Below are 26793 nucleotides of genomic sequence, written 5' to 3'. Positions count from 1 at the left end.
GGATTTCCCGCACACAGATACCGAAGGATTATGAACACCTTAGAGATCTACTACTAAAAGAACAATATCATCAAAGCTTCTCAAGAGCCTTCTCCGTCTACCTGCAAGAGAGGGGCCTACCCAGACCTGACACTTTGGAAGAGCAGGCGTAGAGGCACCGGACGGCACATCCGAATAAGTGTCTGGCAAGGAGGACCGAGACGTCCATGTTTTGTCAAGATGAACCGCTACTCCCAACCTTCATCTACACAGTCACAGACAGATAGATGCCTGGATACATCTGTTTAAGAAATGCAACTACATAAACCCTTCTTCGTACATAGAGGGTCAAATAAACACGCCACCCGCCAGATCCGTTCCCAAAAATTCCTTGTGAGAAACACATCGGTTTGAGAAGGATGGACCTAGACATCCATCACGCTGGGCACCTCAACGGCAATAAGGACACATAGACCAAAATTGTCACTACCATAGGATCCGAGACCCACGACCCCATGAAGCCACCTTTCGAGAGAAAAACCAGTCTCCGGCGAGTGTCACTGCTAGGTGTACAGCCTCAGACATGACAGAGGACAAGCACACCCATCGCATAGAAAACGTTAGGGTTAGAGGGATAGTTACTCGTCATAAGGTAGAGTCTGAGATGACCAAGGGTCAACGTGGGTGAGACAAAACAGCCGTCAATACAGATATAATCCCTTCTTTAGGATGTTCATAACAACTAAATCACAAAATCTTTGACCTAGGTGATGAAAACAGAGCCTTGCAACAAAATTTACGTAACTGTAATAAAAAAATTAGCGAAAGTCGTAAATGCACACCACAGACAAGATCAGTGACCGGAGCCCAGAAAGTTTTTGGCCTAAGGCTGAGACAGATGTTTGCCGAAATGAATGAAATCAACTTGCTGTAATGTGTAAACAACAGAAGATGACCGTTGGTGATTTTGAAGAAAAGTTGCATGAATTGGAATTTGGGCATATGAATCAGTCTGACGACGTACAGAAAGCCTTAGCAAAAAACACAGTCTTCAATGAACACAAGGAAAGTCTGTTCTTGTTAATGTGTAGTTCTTTTGTTTACTTTGAGTTTTTTTCTTAGCGGGTATTTCTAAAACCAAGCATATATTGTCGTAAGGCGTATTCACGGTCACTGTTTTTGCGGCTTGGTTATAGGGTATGAAATTAGAAGTCAGAGTGAGAGGGCGGTCTTCCATAATTTACAGTCTGTCCTCAAAATATAAAAAGTGCAGACACGTTTCATAAAATTCTTTTCGTTTTATATTGCAAAAGCAGTATAACACATAATTATTAGTATTATAATAATGTTACTCTTCAGCGTGGGGAGAATGGGGGACCTGGTCAGCATGCAGCGCCACCTGTGGAGATGGAACTAGGTCAAGGCAGCGCACGTGCAGCGTCACACACGGTGCATGTCCAAGGGAGACTACACAGACCGACACGTGTAACATCACCGCGTGCTGTGGTAACGTCACAGTTCTTATCCTTATACCGTTGGTAACGTAGCAGTGATCACCTGTAGTATCAGGACTGGCTCATGTCACACAAACATTTTACTGTCAAGAAGAGTTGCTTCATCAATTAATAATGTTGTTCTCATTTCAAACTCTTACAGACATTAGTAGTGCTCATGAATACTCTTACTTTGTGAAGTTTTCAGCAGGTGGTTGACCTCTGACCCTATGTTAATGAGGCGTATGTGAATTTAAAGGTAACGTCACGATACACAGTCACTCTGTGTATGGCGATGTTTGTGTATTTCAATAACGGAGATTTGTGGAGACTGCAGCTTACAACCGACTTTATCCAAACATAGAAAACAGTCTCTGGTCATTTAAATTAGGTAAAAATGAGAAAAGCCTAAAAAATCATTGTCAGACCACATCGCTTATCTCGTCAGTTCTGTTGTTACAGTTCCTAGACATGGACAGTGGAACATCTGGGGCAGATGGTCTTCATGTTCTCGATCTTGTTATAAAGGAACACGTACAAGGTCAAGGACGTGCTCTGAACCCAACGCCTGTGGACGACCTTGTAAAGGGAAGAATTCTACAGAGGAAGCCTGTTATGTGTGTCTAGGTAAGTGCAGGTGACTGTCTTTAGTTTTACGGTCTCCGTGACTCAGTGATATCCTGTATTCTATTTTAATGTGTTGGGGTTCGCGGTAAAGTGTCTGTGTGTCTTTGTGTGTACGTACTCTGAACATGTCGTGGAGAAAAAGATTTGAGTGAAATCGTCTTGTTCTGTCTGTTTATATTTGCCCATGTACCTAATGTAATTTTCTGTGTTCAAAACTGTTGTGTAACATCATTCGTAGTGTTGGGACCTGCTACCATCTCGACATTTAATTTTAACGATTAATATTCAAAATTGAGAGTAAAGGGTTACAGCCATTGACATTGTACATGAATACGTTTACGTCCTCAAGGCCAATAGAACACTGGGAGAATTTTTGACTGAGACATATTTGTGGACAAATCGGACTTCACGAGATGAACTACGTTCCTTGCTGATTGTGATCTTTGTAGATGTACATCAACATACCACGTAGTGGAACATGGGTGTTGTACTGACATTTAAACGGGCAGAAAAATGCTTCCACTGTGATTACTATCACCGACTACTTCTCTAGTCTAGTGCTTTATTTATGTTCCTCGACAAACTCTTCATGCACACAACTGCCCCGTCTCCGGTAGAAAACGTGGCAAACCAAACATGCGAAATCAACATTCATGAGGCCTTAAGTTGTTGGAGCTTGTTTTGATTTGTTGTGTAGATATCATAACTAAAGCGAAGAATGTAAAGAAAAAAGTCCGAAGCAACAGTAATGTGTGTACTTATAGACCAACAAACACTTATTAGGAAAATATAAGACAGGATAGCTTTGTTTAGAAATGTCATCTTGTATCTTTGTTCAGAACAAGGCTGAAAACAACTGACAATGTGAGGGCACTGTTAATGTGCTGCTCTAAACAGCTGAAAATGAGTTGATGGTGACAAACATATGAGGAGGTCAACACGTGATGTTAATTAATGACGATGCACGAGTCTCATGCCTTAGAAATAACTATGCCATTGTCGGAGGCAAGCAACTGTCTGAGTTTCCTAATTTTATCTGAAAAATCGTTGTTCTCAAAACGCGCATAGAAGCTGGCAAGTCCTGATCGCTCACGCCATTGAGTTTGATTTCCTAGTGCGGTCCTTCTTGTGATTGACAGACGACATGAATAAAGTTACAGAGAGAGGTGGATGATGCATGGATACGATAAATAGGTACATGGGTGATAATTTGTATGGAGTACGCATGAATGTAGGAATCACAATTGATGGGTGATAAGGGATATTTGAACTTATAGTATTTATGTACGTTAATAAAGTAATAGTTATTGACAAGCTGTTGTCTCAACCTTACACGCTTGTTTATCTCAGATCCCCCTGAAATGCCTTCCTTACTAGTCGACAACCAAACTACCGTCAACTACACCACGAATGTCAACAACAGTGTTGACTTTACCTGCCGAGTCGGTGCCGACAACGTACAGAGCCTTGAACTGCTGAAGGTCACAAGAAATGGTTCACAAATAGTTCAAGGCCTCAGCACATCTTCTCTCTCCTTCACAATACAGAAAGCAGGATGTGGTGACTCGGGTATCTACTATTGTCGGGCTGGCAACACACTGGGACAAACTAACTCCATGTCAGTGCAGCTCAGTGTGTTGTGTAAGTAGTGGTATGTCAGTAAAATATTACATTCAGCTTCCTCGCCTGGCACCTCACGGCCACGCTCTCTTACTGACTTGACCTCTTGTTATTACAATAATTAAATCATTGGACGTTATTGTGTCACAAGCAGTTTATTTAAGATTTGCAACCTAGTGAAAAGTTAAACTAGCAACATAAGTAATAACTTACATTTTTAAGAGGCGATATTTGTACACCTGTATATAAAGAAACGACTTTCACTAATGTTTTTGCACACCCTGCGTCAAATTGTCAAAAGTAAATTTAAAATTATAATTAAAAGAAAAAAAAGTGAGACTTCATAGACTGATTGAGAAAAACAGAAAGAGAAAAAATTCTTTATGAAAAGGGATATAACAAAAAATATTCAAACAATTTTACTATTCTCAATTAGGTTCGCCAGTGTGGGACAGCGACACCTTAGCAACAACCACGGAACTAAAGGTCACGGAAGGGTTAGAAGGACAGACAACCTTTGAAGTCATGGCCTCCCCAGTTCCAACTATCGACGGTTTCATTTTCCACCAAGGGGAGAATAATTCTTCTGCTCAATCGAAGCCAGTCAGATCCGATCTTTTTGTTGGGAAATGCGAGCAGAAGACACCGGACCTTCACCTGGCTACCTGCACTGTGTATGTTACACAAGCCACGCCTACAGATACCGGACTGTACAGTGTCCACGTCAGCAACTCAATGGGCGCCATGACTGTCACCTTTGAACTCCTTGTGACAGGTATGCATTAGTGGTTTCAGCTTCTAGAGCAAGACGTGTTTATATTGTTGTATTTACTTCTTATCTATATGGATGTCTTCCCAGTCCTCCTCGTCATCGTTGTTGTCATTCGTTCTCATTTATTCTTACTTTCATGCAATAAACTTTTGGCATTAAAAACACCAATGACAAACTAACTCAGTTGTCACTCTACTTTCTGTCAAACAACTGATTTATGTAAGGTCGAGGTTTTACTTAGAGATGCATGCGCATACTCAGCTTTAGCATTTCACTTGTATGCAGTTTTCTTATTATTTAGTCTGACAATTATACGCTAACAATTATTTTTCGCATTTTCAATAAAATTCATATTGTAAGAACCGAGAAAGTGCATGTAAAAGACTGAGATGTGATAAATCAACTTTTTGTTGCTTCTTGCTATTTTCTTTATTTCACATTTATGACGATAAAAGTACTTCGCAAATATCTTGGTACTTAGTAACTGATGAGATGAAATTCTTACTACGACTATCCTCGGTGTTTACATTTAAGTTATGTCTCTTGGTAGTGTGTATTTTTGGACATACATTAATATGTCTTCTGTTCTTAGCGTGCAGAGACAACCTTACTGACTGTCCCAGTCTCGCTAGAGGCTGTGGTGAACGTTTGGTACAAGAGTTTTGCTTGAAGACATGCTCAAGGTGTCGTAAACAAACAAGCAATCACACAAGTATTGAATATAATTTTTTTTCTCTCTATCTCTCAAATTCTCTCCGGTGTATGTATCGCATGTTCTATCCTCTTGACGATCCACGATAGTTGGTGTTGTCCATTCAGACTTTAGACTAACGAGGGCGACCTTACGACTTCTATAATTTTCTCTGTTCCTGTCTTACTTTGAACCTAAGTGATTTCTAAAAACCTCGCGACTTAATTAATAAACGCACGTCTACTCTTTGTTTCAACAAAACAAGTTAAGATTTCACCTCATTTTTTCATTGACTGTTACAAAGATAACCATAATAAATTAAAAAATACATATACATCGCCTTGTCTAGGCAAGGACTCACACACATTCCCAGTCTGTTTCCTACAGACACGTTTCACGTACCCGATATTTCGTGTAAGAGGCGAGATTTCTTAGAAGATATTTGTGAGTACAGCTCTGAAGCTTTCGGTGGCTGTTAATGATCGGTTGTACTTCGAATTTGTATATTTGTTTATTCATGCGACGTGTCTAAGACCTTCTTCAGTATTGGTGATGATCTGTCGACCTCCCACTAATGTACTGTAAGCGTGAGTACCACTTCTTTTATTTTATAGCAAAACTCTGTTCCGAAAGTTATTTAATGATGTAAACTAAATCTTTATTAGTAAACTAATTTGTTAATATCGTTAGTAGTATATATTACTATATCTGAGTTTACAAGCTGGAGCTGTAGTTACCAAGCGAGAGTAAGTCTGTAAGTAGAAAGCAGTGTCAAGACACTACAGAAGTAGTTCTACCCATGTGACAGTAATTATAAGGCAGTAGCCAAGATTCCTTACAATAAAGTAACACAAGGGAATGTTAGTGGGTCTGCACACCGCTCTGCCCTTGTTGTTTCCCACTTTCCCTCGGGGGAATGTTTCACCTCGGTTATTAACTAAAGCTACAAAAAAATCAACCTTCTCGTGTAAGTAGATAAATTTAGTGATAAATGTGTAATGTTGCAAATGTAAACATGAATAAAACGTTAATTATAGATATTGTACACGTTAAATATTCCAAAAAAGGCCTTCAGTACTTTGCACTTAAATATTATTTACGTGTGTTTTATGTTGTTCAGGAAAGCTTCATACACAGACCTACCTCAAAATAAGGAACACGAGTATAAGAGGGCGATCTACAGACTGAAAGACTTACAGAACCTGATACAGTTACATGGTGTAGTTATAAAGTTTTTATAAAATGCTTGTAGGAGACGGATGGTATCACCTCCACAGTGATTGCTGGAGTGTCTTGGGTTCGGATCTTGGTTTCAGTCTGTTTTTCTTTGTTTGTGTGTGTGTGGATGTGATGGATTTCTTAGCTTTTTTATTTGATGTTGTGTTTAACCACCTTTATGCAAAACAGGTTGATGAGCTGTTAGCCCTCAATCAGGTATTACATAACTTAACAAAAAATAATTTGTTAATATTACAATAGATTGTTTTAGGAGATTATTTACAGACAAACTGCTGCCCGTCTTTACGGTGTGAGTGATACACAACATCAGCAGCTGCTGACAGTGACCTCATGTCTACACGGTCTACACAACGTCACGTGACTTATGAGAGGTGAACAGACCTGTCAGTTATATTGCTATGCCAGGTGTTGCATCATATAATAATTGTTGTGTTTGTAGCTATTGCTGTTTGAGTTGGTCATTTTGGGTTTTCTTGTTGTTAGAGTCTAGGTGAGTGGTCATCGTTAATGTTTGTTTCCTGTCAACACTTATGTATCATTCTCTTAGTATCTTTCTCACTATTACTACTTCTTTATTTGTTTCTGTTTATATTTACATTGATCTTACCTTAATGTATCTTTCACAATGACGAATTTGTTTTTTAGTCTCAACTTTTGGTTTCAGCAGCCGAGAGAAGAGGCTCTGTGCACACCACAGTCTGAGAGATGGATCATTCGACTGTCTGCCGCCTTGATTTTGACAAAAAAGTTTTCGTTTTCAAAACAGTCCTCGTGACATCGTTTCCCTGAGTAGATCTAACATTTGTAATAGTTAAAAAAATGGCGTCTGCTGTTTGTTTGTATTTCAAGAACTACACAAAATGTGGCTGAAAACTATTTTTTACAAAGCTAAAATATCGCAGACTGAACTCTAAGAACTAAAACAGTTTAAAGCGAAACATGATTCACTTTATTTTTCTTTCGTGTGAAAGCTGGTGAAACTTGTTTGGTGTAATAATGGTGGTGTGTGGTGTGTGAGTACAACTGCACACTAAAGTGACTCTATATAACAAAAGTATTGCAAGGGAGTAATGTCCCTTTGTGTGTTTATGTTGTAGACAGTGTTCTAACGTGTAGGTGTGTACTTTAGTCTCTAAGCATATGTTTTGGAGGGGAGAAGAAATAAAAAAGAGAAGAGTGTGAAATAACAAACAACGATTGCTTTTAATATATTAACACCACTTACATCATGGAAGACGAGCTACCTCATCTGTAACATAAACCTGTTCACTGGATGTGCTGAATATAAAGACCAAGAACCCGAAGGTTCTACAGTCACAAGCTGTGTGTCTAACAGATTTAGTAGGCATTAAACATTTACTCTGCTTCTTTCATCGTTACCCTCATTTTTTTAATGACATATTGCGCTAAGAGGTAAAATACTGAGGAACTGTTTGTCTCTCTATCTCACACACACACACACACCGAGTGCATCATTACAAACACACAGACTTCAACAAACATATAATATGTGTACACATATTTATTATTCATACATTTCATGGACACAGAAAGTGAGATAAATATTGGAGAACATCAATTCCCAGGCGTTACAATTAGCAGGCCCACTTTAAAGGCCTTGACAAACTGTTAGTGATTTAAAGAAGATTTTAAAAAAAGTAATAAGCACAAATTACTAGCATGCTGCAAGAATTAAATGACAACAAAAATGTGCAACTATGCATCAATTAGTTTTCAAAGACATGATATTTGCCATATGAGCAATAATTATGTCCACGTATAAACACTTGTAAAACACTAAACTAGGATTAGCTCTCGTTAACTTTCTACTCAATTTCAAGGGTAATAATCTTTTGCGAAAATATTAATAACATGAACACTACACACCTACTGCTTTCATTTGTCAAGAGAAGCTACTGAGTTCGCTTCCCAGTCAAGGAGTTGTCTCCCGTAGTGCGTCAAACCGCACTTTATTGTGAAATGTTCGTTTGTCTAAGATTGTAATACCTCTACAAATATTTTCATTCTCTAAACTATATAATTTACACACTTATCACACATTTACAAATCACAGAAGTATAATGACAAACAACTGCCTGCAATTTCTTAATGCTAAACTTCCCTGACAAGATTTGTGTACAGGTGGTTCTGTGTCAAGTTAATATCGGTTGACGAGTCTCTCTCATAAACATAGTATACACAAACATAGTATACACATACATAGTCCACACATTGTCCACATAGTAAACATATAGTACAAACAAACATAGTACACACAGAAACAAGACGTAAACACATAATTTTTTAAGGTATTTACAGCATATCTACAAGACAGTGTCATGTAACAGCGAGTTATGTTGCTATCGGATGTATTGTGTTTGAGAGCATCACACCTGCCGGTTACAAGTGAAACATTTGACACAAAGCACTACAATAGTTATACACGATCATAAATTATTCATGACTACCCACTGTTACAAAGTTCAGCTGTTTAATGGCATCTTTCACTCACTAACCCTAACCCTACTTCAGAGATCGGCGGTCTTTCACTTGGAGATGGACTCGAAGTAAAAAAGTCCGCGCGCAGGTCAAAGCAAAGACTGAACCCTGACCCTGTACCTCTGACCCTGTACCTTGACTTGTCGCAGCTACACATGGGAAGGGGGAGAGACAGAGGGGGAGGGTGTGACCACGTGTCATCTTGCCTGTGAAGTCGAGCGCGGCAGTTGTAACGATTCGCGATTCAGGTGAATCTAGTTAGATTCATGTTTATTTTTAATTCTCCTTGCGGTCAGGGAAGAGCAATCGCGCGAGCGCTGACGCGGCTCTGCGGGACGCATTCTTTTACGTCATATATGAAATGACGTAAATGAGCTTAGCACAGCGTAACTAGGGCGACGGTAGGCAATGGAGGGAGAAGCCATGTAGTACTTATGATTGGTTGGCACAGTCTCCAAGTCTGTTAAGAGGTCGTCCTAGTTACCTGGTCGCTAAGGGGGCCTGATTGGTCAAGAGGAAGAAGAGGACCAGTTAACTTAGTAGGTCTAACGTTCCTCGAGACAGACGAGAACGAGCAGTGAGTGAGACAAGAGCTCTGAAGAGGATTATCCTTGCGTTAACGGACTTCAACGTTATCTACAACGTGCATCCGTGAGAGGGGAGCCCAGTCATCGCTTTGTATTCTGAGGTGTATTGATTCGATAGGAGTATATCGACTTCACCCATACAAAGGATACGGCGTTAGCCACAGTGGATTACTTCTGAAGGATATAAATCCGTTAACGATCTTCGGCGTTAATCTACAACGTTTAACCGTAAAAGGTGTAGCCCAGACATCGACTTGTATTCCATGGTGTGGTGTAGGTATTGATTCCATAGTTATATACCAACTTCACCGATACAAGGGATACGACACTAGCCACCTTAGATTTACGGACTTTGTGATGTAACCCGTTTGATTTAATCTGCCGGACCAGTCTGTCATCTCGCCAGCCCGTCAGACAAACATAGGAGAGGGTAGGGCGGTGAGGGGGTAGTGCTATTTTTCTTTGTTTCATTCACATTTCGCCACTATTTAGTTTCCTGAACATTAAATGTGTTCATTGTTGGCCGGACCTTTTTGCTTGAAAAGGTGGAAGAGTGCGTCGAGCGTGGTTTACATGCAGATGTTTACACGCGCTCGCAGACACATTTAACACACTCCCCCTAAAACGTTACAGCTGTCGAGAAAAAGCTCGACGTATACGTCATTACCACCGCCCTACCACCTACATCATCTTTACTCACTGTCTGCATTTTTGTTTATGTGTGTATGAAAGAAAAATTCATCTAATCAATGGCTATCAATCTTAGAAAAAGAAAATATTCAGTAATGAAACCATAATTATTATAATCATATAAAATGCGTCAGAAAAAAGGAGAAAACTTACTGCTAACATATACATTAGCCAAATGTAAATGGAAGTGCAAGTGTCTCTGCAAAAGTTTGTAAACCAACTTTCGTTGTCTTTTATCTTGGGAACCTCCTACCAATCTTCTTTTCTGTTCTTCTCTAACGGGCTTTTTGCCCCGTACACCTCGCAAAACTAATTTTTTTTCAAGTTACGATTCAAAGCTGTTACAACAAACATTTTGGCAAATCCTTCAAAAATAATATGATGTACTTCTTGTATATGATTGTATATTTATATTCCTTCAAGGCTTATATTTTAGTCGTTTTTAAATAATAGCACTTTCTCGGGTTACTAAAAATAGATTGTGACGTCACGCAGCAGAGCATCATGGGATTGCTTTGCGGGCAAACACTGCACGTTGTTCTTTCTGTTTACGCTACGGCGACTGACAAAGAGCGACATTTTTTATATTAATCCCTGAAACAATGCTGAAAACAGGAGGAATCAAGCACTGCTGTTGGGGTTTATGTAAATCGGACTCCAGATATCCAGAGCGGTTACCGGAGGGGACGTTTTGCAAATTTTTATCAGTTTATGTTCCTACACTTCAAGTCTATGAATGTCCCTATATTCCCAACAAAGGATATAGATAAAACATCTTTGCAAAGAGTGTTTAGACAGTTTAAAAATGTCAGATACTCTGTAGACTGCACACAATTCTTTTGTCAGACACCCAGGAATATGGGCAGCAAGGCAATGTGTATTCCTCTTACAAGCACCACACCACAATGAAAGAACTGATTGCAGTCACCCCTAAAGGTGCTGCATGTTTTGTTGATATATTTGAGAAATGTGGCATTCTAAAACACATTGAACAAGGAGATGTTTTGCTTGTGGACAAAGGGTTTTAAGTGTAGGATTTGCTTTTGTCAAGACCGGCTACTATAAAAATCCCAGCATTTCTAGGTAAGCGAGCTAGCCTGTCTGCAGAACAGGAGATGGATACAAGGAGGGTAGCCAAGGCACGAATTCATGTAGAACGCTTTAATGAAAGACTGAAAAAGTTCATGCTTCTCAGTAGAACTATCGCCCTAAGCCTCAGTTGTGTTGCCTCCCAAATGGTTTTTCATGGATGCTGTTTGGTAAATTTTCAGAATAGCTTATGTATTTAAAAGCAAATGAAATGATAATGTACCACATAGATTGGTGAAAGATAGAAATGTGGGAATATTTTTACCAAAAACAGACTGAAAAGAATTTTTGGTGTTAAACTGATGGTCAACCTATCAATTCATTCAGGGGCATATGACAGAAAAGTATTGTAAATAAATCTGTATAGTAATTAATATTATAGGTTACAAGTACTGTTCTGCTTCATAGTAAACAAAGAGAAAAATAAAAATCGAAACCGCATTTTTACACGTTCACGTTTTGTTTTTTTGAACAATAAACTGCACAGCAACGCATTCGCTGCAAACGCTGGTGTAGTACATGTGGGGAATATATTTGTCCGCTTTGCATTCCCAGAAGCCCTTGCGCGGCTAGATCGTGACGTCATCTGTGGAAAGCGCCATTGTAATGTATCCGACTACAACTCCAATTTTTATTGACTTTTGTTTTCAGTGGGAATATGTGAAAGACCACCTGAGTAAAAATCACTGATGATCTCGATCACGTTTCCATCACGTGCGTGATCAATGTCAAGGTCATGCTCCGCTGGGAATAAAGGAACGAGCGGCCCCTTACATACAAGTGAATAAAAGATATTATCATAAGATTAACAGACTGCTGCAATGATGTCAGGACTAGAGACTGCAAGTAAATAAAAGTAAAAATTTGAAAAAAAGTGTGCTTTAGTGGCTTTGTTTGAGACTGCATGCAATGGACTCATTGTCACTGATGCTAATGAAATTTGTTCTTCGTAATCCTCCGTTGGGAATCTGTCAGGAGAACCAGTAATTCTTATGACAGTTTTGTCTTTTAAATACTATGTACTTCTTCACCCAGTTGCCGTTGAGAGGAATGCAAAGCTTCTTTATTCTTTACATTATCTTTGTGTCCCTTTCATACTGTGACGGACTCTGGCATTCACCTACACGCCTGGACATTTTCGCATTCTTTTGACACAAAATAACTCTACTCTTTTGAAGTCCTGTTTATAATTAATAATTTTAACTATTACATATACACAATAAGTATAAAAAAGTATTCCATATTGACACTGAGCACGAGCGAAATCACCTTCTGATATATCAAACGCTTCTATTTGGGTCAGACTTTGTCTTCCTGGGCCATATACTCCAGGATACCAGTATAAACAAAACAAAACAAAACAAAACAAAAGAAAAACTCCTCAGATATTTTATGTCATCTGCCAGGCCCATCACTCCGTGGCATTAGATAATCCCAGACAAGTTGTCGTTGGAATTATCTCCGGGTTAAGTGGTAAGAGCTCTTGTCTTAAAATGAAGTCAAAAAGAGTTACACATCGTGTATTTACAGCAAGCCGATGGTATGTAAATAAAGGTTCACTTTTGGAAAGACAGATTGCCAAAGGATTTATTCTTGTAAATTTTTACAAACTTTGTCTTTTTCCCTTTTGCTGCCATGAAGGTGTTGAATTAAACATATTCAACCGCCAATAAGAAGCTTGTCACAGAAGTTTTAAGCAGAACGGTGACAACCGAAGTAGGCATGAGAAGGTTAGTTCAGTCACTTAAATTAACCAGATACGTGTTACTTTGTTGTTCTTCACGATGGCCTCTCTCAAAACAGTCTTTGCATAATGTGTCAGATTTCTGCCATGCCCCTGATGTGTTTGGTCAAACTTAGAAGTAGCGCCTACATTTTTAGATGCTGCCTTATTACTTTTCCGTCGCCGTTTACATTAAAATCATTTGATTTGTCTCTATCGGTCGCCACCTAATTGACATCTGATTTGTCCGAAAGAGAATGTAGACTAAGACCGCTGCTGCTCGTTTAAACCAAATACGTTTGCTCTTCTCCTTGTCGTCTTTCTCCTTAGCGGTTAAAGGGAAATAACTCATAGTGGAACAATTTTTAAAGATTCAGTAGTAGCCTCCCTTATGTATTCGTTAATTTACTCACAGAGGGACCTGATTTCAGATGCTATCTCTATTTGTGAGCGCCTAGTAACTGCGTTTGTATACGCCGAGGAAGAGTCTTTTTGGGCTACGGATTAAGTAATCTAAACAAAGGATGATTACTTAGCGATGAAGCATTTAGGTAAACTTTTTTAAAGTGACTTTTTAAAGAGTTATGTTACATGTACTAACATGGCATTGTAAGCCTGTTTCTTTGTTGTAAGTGGCATTGCCAGGAAGCCGGCATTGTAAAAAAGCAAGTACCGAAAATTGATGTACTTCAACAGCATCGCAATGGCCTTCTCAATTTACAAGGGCATCGCCTTGCACTCAGCTTACTAAAACAATACTGTTAGTCTTGTTTTCAAATACTTCTTAATACTTCACTGATATACATTGCCTATAAATAAAAAATACTTCACAAGAGATCTCTATACATCCAAAAAAAAATACCCAACAATATATAACGATATTTAATAAGTAATACATCCATAATACGATCTACCTCATACGACAGTTAGGAACTAAACACGAGGAGATCTAATGAACCAGCTTCTTTCATTACGTCAGTCTTATAACAGGACAAGACACACAAGAGGGAACGCATTCTTGAAGTTGTTAATAGTTAAAGGGAAGTAATCTATAACTAAACAATTTCTAAAGCCTCAGTAGTTGCCTCCCTTATTTATTTATTTACCTACGCACAAGCGATGTGTTTTATAGTTCTACCTGTGCGCATAGTAACCGGCGTTTACTTAATGTGTGCACAATATATTGGAAAACATATTTCTTCCGAAGCTAGTCTGTCATGTCTAGACATAGGTAGCATACCAGGACAAAGATCATTTTCAGGAAGATTACCTGGAATTCGGGAAGTAATTATCCTTTGTTTAGATAACTTTATCCGTAGCCCAAAAAGACTCTTTCTCGGCGTGTACAAACGACAGTTACTACGCACTCACCACTAGAGGTAGCATCAGAAAAACAGGTCCCCGTGTGAGTAAATGAACGAATACAAAAGGGAGGCTACTACTCAATCCTTAAAAAATTGTTCCATTATTAGTTATTTCCCATTAACAAAACATATTTTCCTTTAAATGCACGCAGCGTAAATATTTTTAAATGCCTTTTGAAATGGTGTTTCTCAGATACTGTATTGTATTTGCCAGGTAAATAATGAATGGATCTCTGAAAATTTTTGTTGTTATTTAATTCTTGTATTATTCAAGTAATTTGTGTGGTTTTTTTTTAATTTTCTTTAAATAATTATTAGTTTGTCAAAGTCTTCAAGGTGGGCAGGAAAATTGTAACAAATGGGAATTGATGTTCTCAAATCTTGATCTCACTGTCTCTGTTCAAGAAATCTATGAATAATAAGTATGTGTGCAAATGTATGTTTCTTGAATTCTGTGTGTTTGTAATGATGCAGTCGTGTGTGTGTGTGTGTTAGAAATAGAGAGACAAGCAGTTCTGTATTTTTACCTTTAAACGCAACATGTCATTTAAGAAAATGAAGGTAATGACCAAAGAAGCAGAGTAGATGTTTAATGCCCACTAAATCTGTTAGACACACAGCTTGTAACTGTATGACCCTCGGGTTCTTGAACTTTATATTCAGCACATCCCGTGAACAGGTTTATGTTAGAAATGAGGTAGCACGTCTTCCATGATGTCAGTGGTGCTAAAATATTAAAAGCACTCGGTGTTTGTTAGTTCTCACTCCCCTCTTTTTTTCCTTTTTGTCGCCTGCAAAACTTATGCTTAGAGACTTAAGTACACACCCACACGTTACAACACTGTCTAAAAAAAAAACACACACACACAAAGGGACATTACTCCCTTGCAATATTTTTGTTGCATAGACTCTAGAAATCCTTTTAGTGTGCAGTGGCACACACACACATACGTACACACACCACACGCACAGGTCAGAGACAATAAAAGTCAGATCGGAAGGGACGTAGAGACAGAGCTCAAGTAATTGCTTGTGGGTGGGGGGAAGTTTGTTTTCACCAGGCATCACTTATCGTAGTTCTCTCTATTACTTGTTAGAGTATTTCTTTTCTTTCCTTATTATTGCCTCAAACAACTTGCACCAGGTTTCACGTGAAAGAAAAAAAAGTGAACTGTATTTCGCTTTAAATTGTTTTAGTTCTTAGAATTTAGTCTGCGATATTTTCGCTTCGTAACAAAATATTTTTCAACCATAGTTTGTGCAGTTCTTGAAATACAAACAAACAGCAGACGTCAATTTTTGAAAATATTATAAATGTCACATCTACTCAGGGAAACTATATTACTAGAATGACTGTTTTTAAACTAAAAACTTTAGTTGTAAAAATCAAGGCAGCAGACAGTCGAATGATCCATCTCTCAGACTGTGGTGTGCAAAAAGTCTCTTCTCTCGGCTGCTGAAACCAAAAAGTGAGACTAACTAAAAATTCGTCTTTGTGAAAGATACAGCAACGGTAAGACAAATGTAAATATAAAAAGAAACAAATAATGAAGTAGTAATAGTGAGAAAGAGACTGAGAGATTGAGACCACGAGTTATGAAAGTAAACAAACATTAACAATGACCACTAGCCTAGTCTCCAATAACAGGAAAACCCATAATGATCAACTCGATCAACACTAGCTGCAAACACAACAATTATTATATGGTCAAACACTTGGCATAACAATACAACTGAAGGTCTTCTCACCTTTCATAAGTCACGTGAAATTATGTAGACGGTGTAGACATGAAGTCACACACACGTAAGTAATATTTATCTGAAAAATACTGAAGACATTTCTTGGCATATTTCACATGTACAATATCTATTATTCACTTTTTCTTCATGTTAATATTTGCAACATTACACATCTATCACTACATTCATTGAGTACACGAGAAGATTGAGTTTTTGTGGCTGTAGTTATGAAGCGAGGTGAAGCATTGCCCCAAGGGAAAGTGGGGAACAGCAAGGGCAGAGTGGTGTGCAGACCCACTTACATTGCCTTGTGTTACTTTATTGTAAGGAATCTTGGCTACTGCCTTATAATTACTGTCACATGGGTATAAGTACATCTGTAGTGTCTGGACACTGCTTTATAATTATTGTCACATGAGTAAAACTACTTCGGTAGTGCCTGGACACTGCTTTATACTTACAGACTTACTCTCGCTTGGTAACTATAGCTGCAGCTTGTAAACTTAGTAATTCATACTAATGAGGATATTAACAAATCAGTTCACTAATACAGGTTTACATCATTAAATAGCTTTCGGAACAGTTTTGCTGTAAAATATAAGTGATACTCACGCTTACAGTACATTAGTGGAAGGTCGACAGATCATCACCTATACTGATGGAGGTTTAAGACAGTTAGCAAGAATAAACTACAATAAACAAATTCGAAGTGAAAACCGATCAGTTACAGCCACAAGAAGTTGCAGAGCTGTACTTACAAGTATCTTCGCAAAAATCTCGCCAGTTCGAAATATCGAGTACGTGAAAGACGCTGTGAAATTTCTGTGTAAAAGAGACTGGGAATGCGTGTGAGTCCTGGCCTGGAGAAGGCAATGTACAGTATATGTATTTTTCTTTATCATCATGATGGCTATCTTTGTAACGGTCGGTGAAAAATTGAGGTGAAATCTTAAATTGTTTTGTTGTAACAAGAGAGAAATGGATACTCCTTACTAGTGTGATTGCTTGTTTGTTTACGACACCCCGAGCATGTCTTCCAACATAACTCTTGTACAAAATGTTCACCACAGCCTCTCGCGAGACTGGGACAGTCAGTTAGGTTGTCTCTGCACGCTGAGGACAGAACTCAAATTAATGTATGTCAATATAAATACACACTACCAATAAACAGAATTTAAATATAAACATTGAGAATAGAAGAAGAATTACAAATATTAGTGTCATGTCCACAAGCTTCCTGCCGATAAGCCGACCTATCTAGCGACGAGAGATGTGATGAACACTCATACGATCTACACGACTTCCCGTGACCCTCGTGACTGAAGTCTTCTTTGTTTACTCTCAGGGCCTCAGTCCCTCCCGAATGGAAGAAAGGAGGATCACAAAAAGAGGACTCGCCCCGTGTTTTCTCTAATTTTATTTATACGTGCAGTAGCCCATGGGGTATGGGCTTTTTTCTTACACTAACCTAAGGGGTCGTCGAATATCATGTGGTCAGCCTTTATATGGCCAACCCAGACCCCGTTGATGCCTGCAGCAGTAGTGTGATGCTTGAAGGTCCTTATTTACTGATTAACCGTCGTCGAAAGTTTGCAAAATAAAAAAAGTCACCGGAAATAAAGGATTTTGGACCAAACGATATTTTTTATTATTATTATCGTGTGCAACAGTCAAAATTGTTTTGCCAGTTCCAAATACAAAAGGAAGTTTAGGTCACCCATGGTTTGACGCGTTTACATGTTATCGCATTAAGAATGATCCCAAGGGTGGGAATTGTTTCAACTTCATTTTCTTTAGATTACTTAACGAGGAAATCACAGGTAGATACAGCTTGCCATTACTTACTTGCTGTGGATAATTTTTTGTGATCACTACTTTTACACTAAATTATACTGTATTATTTATAAGGCATTTTCCCAGACAGCTCTTAGTAACAGTCTTCATAAGCTTTCGTCTCATCAGTAACTACCAAGAATTTAGCAAAGTAATCTCGTCCTCATGGATGTGAAGTAACAAAAATGTCACTAAGCAGCAACCAGTTGATTTATCACATCTACGTCTATTACATGCACTCCCTGGGATCTTGCAATATCCATTTTATGATAAAGGTGAAGAATAATTATTATCGTATGATTTTAAAACTAAATATAATAAGTAAAAGTAAACGATTGACGACGAAGACGAAGACGAAGACGACGACGACGACGATGATGATGTTTATGATGATGACGACGAAAAAGAGGAGTGGGAAGACATCTATAATAGATAAGAAGTAAATAAAACAATAGAAAAATGTCTTGCTCTAAAAGCTAAAAACACTAATGCATACCAATCACACGGAGTTCAAAGGTCACATTCATGGCGCCCATTGAGTTGCTGACGTGGACACTGTACAGTCCGGTATCTGTAGGCGTGGCTTGTGTAACATACACAGTGCAGGTAGCCAGGTGAAGGTCCGGTGTCTTCTGCTCGCATTTCCCAGTAAAAAGATCGGATCTGACTGGCTTCTCCTGAGCAGAAGAATTACTGTCCTCTTGGTGAGAAATAAAACCGTCGATAGTAGGAACAGGGGAGGCCATGACTTCAAAGGTTGTCTGTCCTTCTAACCCTTCCGTGACCTTTAGTTCCGTGGTTGTTGCTAAGGTGTCGCTGGCCCACTCTGGTGAACCTAATTGAGAATAGTAAGATTGTATGAATATTTTTGTTATATCCCTTTTTATAACGAATTTCTGTCTTTTTGTCTGCTTTTCTCGTTTAGTTTCTGTTTTTCTTTTAATTTTAAACTTGAATTTACGTTGGACAATGCGACGTAGGGTGTGAAAAAACTAACGTTTACATACACGTATACAAATATGGCCTCCACAAAATGGAAATCATCAGTTTTGTTACTAGTCTAACCTTTCACTAGGTTACAACTTTTATACAAACTGCTTGTGTCCAGTGGCACAATAAAATCCAGTTATTTAATTAATGTGATAACAGGAAGTCAGTAGGAGAGCTTGGCAGTGAGGGGCCAGGTGGGGAGGATGAATGCTGAATGTTAATGACATACACTACTTACACAACAGATTGAGATGTACTGACGTGGAGTTAGTTTGTCCCAGTGTGTTGCCAGCCCGACAATAGTAGATACCCGAGTCAGCACATCGTGCTTCCTCTATTCTGAAGGAGAGAGATGATGTGCTGCGGCCTTGAACTATTTGTGAACCATTTCTTGTGACCTTCAGCAGTTCAAGGCTCTGTACGTTTCCGGGGCTGACTGTACATGTAAAGTCAACACTGTTGTTGACATTCGTAGTGTAGTTGACGGTAGTTTGGTTGTCGACTAGTAAGGAAGGCATCTCAGGAGGATCTGAGATAAACAGGTAAGTAAGATAGAAACAACGGATGTCCAGTACCTGTTACTTTGAATTTATATAACCGAACAAAACATATTAACTACTAAAACAAATTACGTTTAGTGGCAAGGCTTTAGTCATCCATCATCCATCATGAGTCCGTCCGTATGTCATAAACTTGCACTAATGCATGTACATCATCATTTACAAGCCTTATAAGACAAATTAATGATGACATGTACACATTACGCGGAGTGTCCAGACTCTGTCGGCAAACATGTTTCTCGCCCAGTGTAGAAGACAGCTGACTCTGGCATTGTTGTCCTCACGGCTAATGTCACGTGACAAGAAGATGACCTGCTGACCGTACTGTCCCGTGTCTTCTAGCCGGTCATTATAGAATAAAAGCAGACCACCTTGTGGCTCTCCTACATTGCTTGTGTTGCACGTGCAGTTTATGCGCGAACCTTCCATTATGACGTCAGCAGGGCAGGTGAGTGTCGGTGTCTTGGGAAAAGCTGTTACAGGTGAGGACACAAAAGAATTTTAAAAGGTAAATACCTTACTAAGAATTCAACTACAATTACCTAGTTGAACAGGTGAACCAATTGCATGTCAATGAAAAAACAACACAAACTAAAATAAACTCCGTTTACTAAGGTCAGTGACTCTGCTTCTCTTCTTTTTTATATTCTTACAATCTTAATTTTACACTGACTGCTGATACCACACCTGAAAGAATTTCGCTTACATTAGCAGGTATGTTAATTTTCTTTTTCCTCAGTAATCGTAAAAAGGAAGCGAGGGCTAGTTATTGCCTTAAAACAACTTCTTGTATACAAAGAGCAAACGTCTACGTTTTTAAATTACTAAGCGCAGATGCTATTTTACTCCTGGAGATATAAAGTGGTGGTTTGATCGCACAGATGTTGTTTTAGTCAAGGAACCGTATTTATAAAGTGGTGAGAAATATGCCCTGAACTAAAAAAACATGAAGCAGTGTTCGTGTGTTCTGAACATAGCAAACAAACAGGTAGATCTTGACTGTCTGCATGTCATTCAAAAATACTTAAATTGCAGAATAATGTTGGTCTGTTCTGTTCTCTTAAAAAATTCATTATAAAAAATAATTTGAAAACCATTTTTATTTGATCATAAGGAATATGGGAGTAACATGAATAAAACGAATGAAAAGTATTTGAAACATTTTAAGCTGCATGATTTTCATGTCCATATAAGGATAACATAGGAATAATATCAAATTCATTATAACACAAACGTTTAGACAAACTTGTTTACCTACCTACAGTAACATTGATGATGGGACTCCATGTACCTCCAGGGTTAAAGTACATTTGATATTTAAGTTCTCTGCTGACATCACGCCCTTCAGGAAAGTCGTGAGGAATCTTTGTCTGGAAACCACACTTTCCTCTCTGTAGTTTCCTTCCAGGTGTGATTAGAGACAGATTGAAGGAACTCGGGATGTTGTTTGTCTATGCAAAAAACCCAAACTTGTTTATTAATACCAAAAAAACTATAATCTGTTAAACATTCTTTCTACTGTTCCAACTATCTAAATTCCTCTTGCTTGTGGCTTGAGACAACACAAAGTAACTTTTCTAATGTAATAAAATAATGTATTTTTTCTGAAGAAGTTGGTGTAAAGTTCCCAACAAGCTCGAAATTTGCTAAAGCAAACACCTGATGCTGACAAACTTTACAACAACACTTGCAACGCATAGAACACACAGAACTGTTTAAAATTACTGACTTCTGCATTTGTATTGAAAATTTTTTTTTTACTAAAATTCAACTCCTCAGTTTCAAACATTACAGATGAATATTGTAAAGTACTCTTTTATTGTTGTATTAAACATTTGGTTTAATTTTTTCTTTAGATAAGAATATGATACTAATGTTGTAATTTACAGATTGCGAAATATTTAATGATTTGGCGAAAAAAATGTTGCTGTTAAATTCATAATCAAACTTTTATGCATACAATTCCTCTTAAATTTCAAAAACAACTGCTACAATTTTATACGAACGGGCAAAAAGTAATTATGACACGATTCAACACACATTTGCATACCTATCCTTTCATCAACCACTTAAACTGACAAATATATAACAAATCACACAGACAAACAAGGAGACAAAAATATATTCTGTTTCAATCGGATTTTCCTCAAGTCATACTCACATCACGTCCTTTAATTTCGTACCAACGACACTCGTACTGATTGTTACTTGAAAATACTTTTGTGATGTCACAGTAACCCGTCACCTGCCAGGGGGAGCTACTGACCGACGCACGACAATCTCCATATGATGCGTTTTCTGTAATTATACAGAATATTAATATCTACCTTATCGGAATAAAAATGATATCAACTGTCACCTGCACTCTCTCGTGATGTTTAGACGAGATAATAATAAGAACACAACAGGTGAATTTAAAGATACATATAAGTTTGAAAAAAGTAACTTTTTAACCAAAGGTAATGAAAATACAACAGATTTATATTGAGAGACCCCCACTAAAGAAACTCTAAATCTCTTAAATAACACCTCGTCTGAACAAACTAACAGTTTCATCTCCAGTCACAAATCCAACATTCAGTCACGTCCCCCACTAAGTCTCAACTTCGAAATGAGCCACAACAGTCTCCACTCCTTCTGCTGTCCTTCCTGATACTCAGTACTCACGTCTTCCTCCATTCCTTTTGCATTTCCTGTCTCTCTCCCAACTAAAAATAAAACAATAGGATTGTGACATCTAATCTTTTTCCTGTATATCCTTTAAACTACAAGCCACTAGGACAGTGTAATATTGAGCTCGTTTTTCCAGTCTGGAACGGAGACCAGAAGGAAAGAAAAAATCAACAACACCTTTCTATCGTTATTTTTTTAAATAATCATTTACTTACGGTCAACACGAAGTACAACTGATTTTTCCTTTCGTGAGACCATGTTGCTGGCCCAACATTTCACACTGACTTCATCGTCTTCAACTGATAAGTTCAAAAGCTGTAACTGTATTCTTTGATCATTAACTCTAGTGGTCCTTGTTTCCTGTCTCGCAGTGTCCCACGTTAGTGTCGCTGGTGGAAATCCCAGGTCCTGGCTTCTGCAGGTTAAGGTCACGTTGACACCGGCACTGAATCGTGAGGTTCGTGGGTTTGTGGTGATGGAAGGTACAACCGGTGCTCCTTGGAATACCAACAGTGGAAAGGAATCGTTTGTGATAACAAGTACACACTCAAACCATGCAGGGAAGTTTCATACAACCACCTGAGGCGAGCTAAATTGCTGCTCGACAAAAATATTGAGACAAGATATCAATCATTATATTAAAAAGTTTAAAGCAATAAAAAGAAAGTTAAAAGCAATATTTTCACTCATGGAAAACGTGACTGAACGCTCCAAGTTTCTAACATCACAAAACACAGAGCTCAAACATCATCGTGACGTGCTTCACAAACCCTTTCCCTCATCCTCCGACAGTTACCCTACCCCGTGTTACCAGACCACAGGTCACTGGCCGAGATCACACCTTTGGACCCTCTACCATGGATACTAGAGATGTCGGTTTAGGGAAAACTTTACGAAAACACATGGACTCCTTTCATTCAACACAGATTCTTTATAATAAGATATGGTGATACGAAAAATGCATTCCTGATATTGAAAGTATGACTTAAGTATAGCTTTTAAAGACAATAATTGGTAGTGATACATTGATAACATACATATATATATCCATGAAATTAGCGCTTTATATATATAGAATAATGGATTTTTAAATATTTACACTACTATAACCTTTTAGACTCTTTCCCGTATCACTCTTGCATGTACAGAAAAAAAGAGACTAGAGGCAGATCAAGACAAAAGATTAGAAAATCTGAAAGAGGGTGAGAAGCGTGAGGAATACACAAAGAGAGCAAAAGTAAAGAAGAGCTCATCATGGCGACTTACATTATTCACTTTGACTTACTCGGACACGCCTGAACATTACAGGTTGTGGTTTCATTGCTTTTTTCATGACAAGGTTGTCCACATGAGTTGGGTTCATTGCACTTCCTTGACCTTGTACGAGATCCACCACCGCAAGAAGAAGAACAAGTCGACCAGTCGCTCCAGTCGCCCCACGAGCCATCTCGTGGAACTGCAATGACAAGTACAAAGTGGACTGGTGTCCAAATAGGCAAAGTATCTCCAAGTCCAGAAGTTGTAGATAATATGAACGCGTGGTTCACCGTGTCCAGGGCACGACATGCTAATGTGTGTCCACATCTCTCTCTCTCTCTCTGTCGTCGTTATCTCCCCTGATATACCCTGTCGCTATTACACAAAGTAGCCGCTGGGAAAGTAGAGGAGTTTTGTAAACACAGGCCTGTGACGTCTCAAACCAGATATCTTCTGGTCTGACCCACTAGGGACAACATGAAGTAGTCTTTATGTCTAGCCTCCGTACGCCCAACACAGGACATAACGACACATAAACCACCGGTAAGGGTTTGAGTTTTTATTAGGTTGGTTCGTGCATGAAATGAAGAAAAAACTTGCGAGACTTCTTCAGAGAAATTGATAAATTAGTCCCCTAAAGTTGAGTAACAAGTGTACAAGCTTCTAGAGAACAATGACCTTCCATCGCGTCTGGGTCCATCGATAATGAGGATGATCACATAAGCAACTTGTCTTAAATGTTTTCAAGGTGACAACTATATATATACATACACAGACAAATATACATGTATAGCTGTGATAGCAATGTAAAATTACTAGCTTAACTGTGACCATGACAACCAAAGTAGAGTGACATTACCACAGCAGGATGTAAGGAGACAGTCAGTAGAGTTTGTTTTGTCGCCATGACACTTGGCTCCTACAGGGGAGCACGTGCGCCGTCGGGTTGTGACGCCTTTTCCACAGGTGGCGCTGCACACCTCCCAGGCTCCCCAGGCTCCCCAGGCTCCCCAATTTCCTTTTAGCTGATCTTTTAAAAAAAATCCAAAGAGATTACTGCATGGTGCTGTATTCCTGTCACGAAATCTGTTACTATAGTCTTTGGGGTTGCATTAGTAGTCTTTTAATACCTGGTGTGCAGGTGACCCATGTGGCTATGATTGTAGCATGCAAAATTCATTTACTGTTTGAACTTACCATATCGATGTCCGTTGCAGCCATAGCGACACTTGCCTGTAAGAGATATTGTACATCATTTCGTTTTGTACATCATTTCGTTAGCTTTTTCTATATCAGCAAAGACGAGCTAGCGCCGCGTACAAGTCTTAAAATCACAACTTTGTAAGTTGATTCCTATAACAGTCTTGCTATTTCATTCGCTAATACGGACTTATTTACCATAACACTCTTTCTCTGTCCTTCTTTCACAAAGTAAATCATCATACTTGCAGAAAGGTGTCACGATCAAAGAGTGTTATGGTTGGTCTGAGATACACAAACATGGCATCATGATCACACAGACTTAAAACTACTGCACAATTAATCGCATTTAATAGCACACATTAACTACACTTGCAAACCATTATTTATAAGAAGAATTCTTCTACTAGTTACACACTTTTTAATTGTTTTTAAAAGAACATAATGGAAATAGAAAAGTCCAGATCACATGGATCTTTTGTCGAAAGCATGTTATTTATTATTGCTAAAATTCCAAATTTATTATTCAAAGCTTAAAAACCTTTAAGTGATGTAATGAAAAGTATTGCTATGCAAGTTAAAATCGCTACTCACAAAACACTACAGATGCATAAACCTGTTATTTGCGTATCAAGTTCAACTGTAACTTACCGTAAGCCGGCTGGCTCGCCTTGATGGACATGAGATGGAAAAACAATAGACAAACGGCTGCTTTCTTGAGATGCACCATCGTATATTTTCCCCAGATGCTAATGATTGAGTCAACTGCTGTTTTAAAACAAAAAGTATGTAATTATATACAGCATAAAACTTCCTCGATCTTAACAGCCAACGTTTGCTGTAATTACTACACAACTGACTGTTGCCTATACACAGCCAGCTTCTAAGCTCTGGACCAGGAAGATCTTTTGCTCGTCAGGCACGTGACTCACTCGGGAATTCAGCTACATGTACTCTCTGTGCTACTTATGTTATCCAAAGTAAGCTCGGACCGTTAAAAAGAGGGAATAAGTACTGTCATGATCACGTGGTTAAAGTGGTAGTGTTGGGTGTTAAGGTCAAAGTAGAATCCCCTGTCCAAATGTTTCCCCTGTCCAGTCCGTGGCAACGAAAACAAACGCTGTTTTGCAAGGCTAAGAATACCGGTCTTCAAATTAACGGACGTACCCTGAACCGTAGATAACGGTCCCCTCTTACGTAAACGCCTGTGATTCTCAGGAGAAGCAGAAAAAAGGAAAAAGGAAGAAAAGAAAGAATAAGAAATAAAAAAGAGGAAGAAACAAGAAAGAATAAAGAAGGAAGAAGGAAATAAAAAGAAAAAGAAAAAAAAAACAAGAACAAGAAGAACAAAAGAAGAAGAACATTAAGAACTAGAAAAACACGATAAATAGCATGAAAAGAACAAGAAGAAAAGCATGAAGAAGAAAATAAAAATTAATACGAAGAAGGCCTGAAGAAGAACTTGAAGGAAACAAAAAAAAAAGAAAAAGAAGAGGAGGAGGAAGAGGAAGTAGAAGAGGAAGAAAAAAGGAAGAAGAAGAAATGCAAAAAAAGAAGAAGAATAGAAACAAAAAAAGAAGAACAATTAAGGAGAACGTGAAGAAGAACAAAAGGAAGAACATGAGAAAGAAAAAAAGAACAGGAACAAGAATATAAACAATATAAACAACAACAATAATAATACCAATAAAAAAAAGAAGAAGAAGAAAAAGACCCCCCCCAAAAAAAAAACAAAAACAAAAACAAAAACAAAACAAAACATAACATAGCAAAGAACAAGAAGGGAAATACGAATAAATACACGAAAAAGAACACGAGTAATAACAAGAACATGAAGAAGAACAAGAAAAACACGAAGAACATGAAGAGGAACAAAAAGAAGAACACGATGAAGAACTCGAACAAGAATAAGAGGAAGAATATAAAGACGAAAATGAAGAAGAACATGAAGCAGAAGAAGAAGAAGAAGAACAACAACCACCACCAGCACCACCAGCACCACCAACACCAACAACAACAACAACATGAAGACAAACAAGAAGAAGAAAAAGAATGTCATGTGATAACTAGTAATTGGGGAATAACAATTGTCTTTCTTCTGCTCCCCCAAAGTGGACGTGCGGGTAAGCAGACCAACAGTAAGTGGAATAAGTAACTGTTGGGGAGA

At 38.4% G+C, this 26793-nt stretch overlaps 2 protein-coding genes across 3 annotated transcripts in view; both read right to left on the bottom strand.

Annotated features, from left to right (window-relative positions):
* The window catches only part of LOC112569474 (scavenger receptor cysteine-rich type 1 protein M160-like), a 109035-nt gene that overhangs the window by 70426 nt on the left and 11816 nt on the right, over nt 1-26793 (bottom strand). The gene's annotated exons all lie outside the window — the stretch shown is intronic.
* LOC112569483 lies at nt 15560-25484 on the bottom strand. 2 transcript variants are annotated; one of them, XM_025247289.1, is made up of 12 exons: nt 25278-25484; nt 24624-24659; nt 24286-24456; nt 23455-23625; nt 22385-22666; nt 21658-21794; nt 20755-20947; nt 19694-19969; nt 19175-19465; nt 18443-18781; nt 16123-17226; nt 15560-15829 (listed from the first exon to the last, which is right to left on the bottom strand). In XM_025247289.1, exons 1-11 carry the CDS (start codon nt 25354-25356, stop codon nt 17063-17065), a joined length of 2139 nt encoding a protein of 712 aa, XP_025103074.1. In that variant the 5' UTR covers nt 25357-25484; the 3' UTR covers nt 15560-15829; nt 16123-17062. The 2 variants fall into 2 exon arrangements, with proteins under 2 accessions (XP_025103074.1, XP_025103073.1); XM_025247288.1 differs by having other exon boundaries at nt 15560-15826.

The sequence above is a fragment of the Pomacea canaliculata genome, linkage group LG7 (assembly GCF_003073045.1).
Source record: "Pomacea canaliculata isolate SZHN2017 linkage group LG7, ASM307304v1, whole genome shotgun sequence".
Lineage (NCBI taxonomy): Eukaryota > Metazoa > Mollusca > Gastropoda > Architaenioglossa > Ampullariidae > Pomacea > Pomacea canaliculata.
This window is presented reverse-complemented; position numbering and strand designations above follow the sequence as displayed.

Bases quoted from the DNA above. Each gene is read 5' to 3' on its own strand.
- LOC112569483 (XM_025247289.1), bottom strand. From the start codon at position 25,356: ATGGTGCATCTCAAGAAAGCAGCCGTTTGTCTATTGTTTTTCCATCTC. The intron at 23,626-24,285 runs GTAATGTCACTC...TTGTCATTGCAG, and splicing joins TCTCCTTACATCCTGCTGTG to TTCCACGAGATGGCTCGTGG. The intron at 21,795-22,384 runs GTAAGTAAATGA...GTATAATTACAG, and splicing joins AGTTGTACTTCGTGTTGACC to AAAACGCATCATATGGAGAT.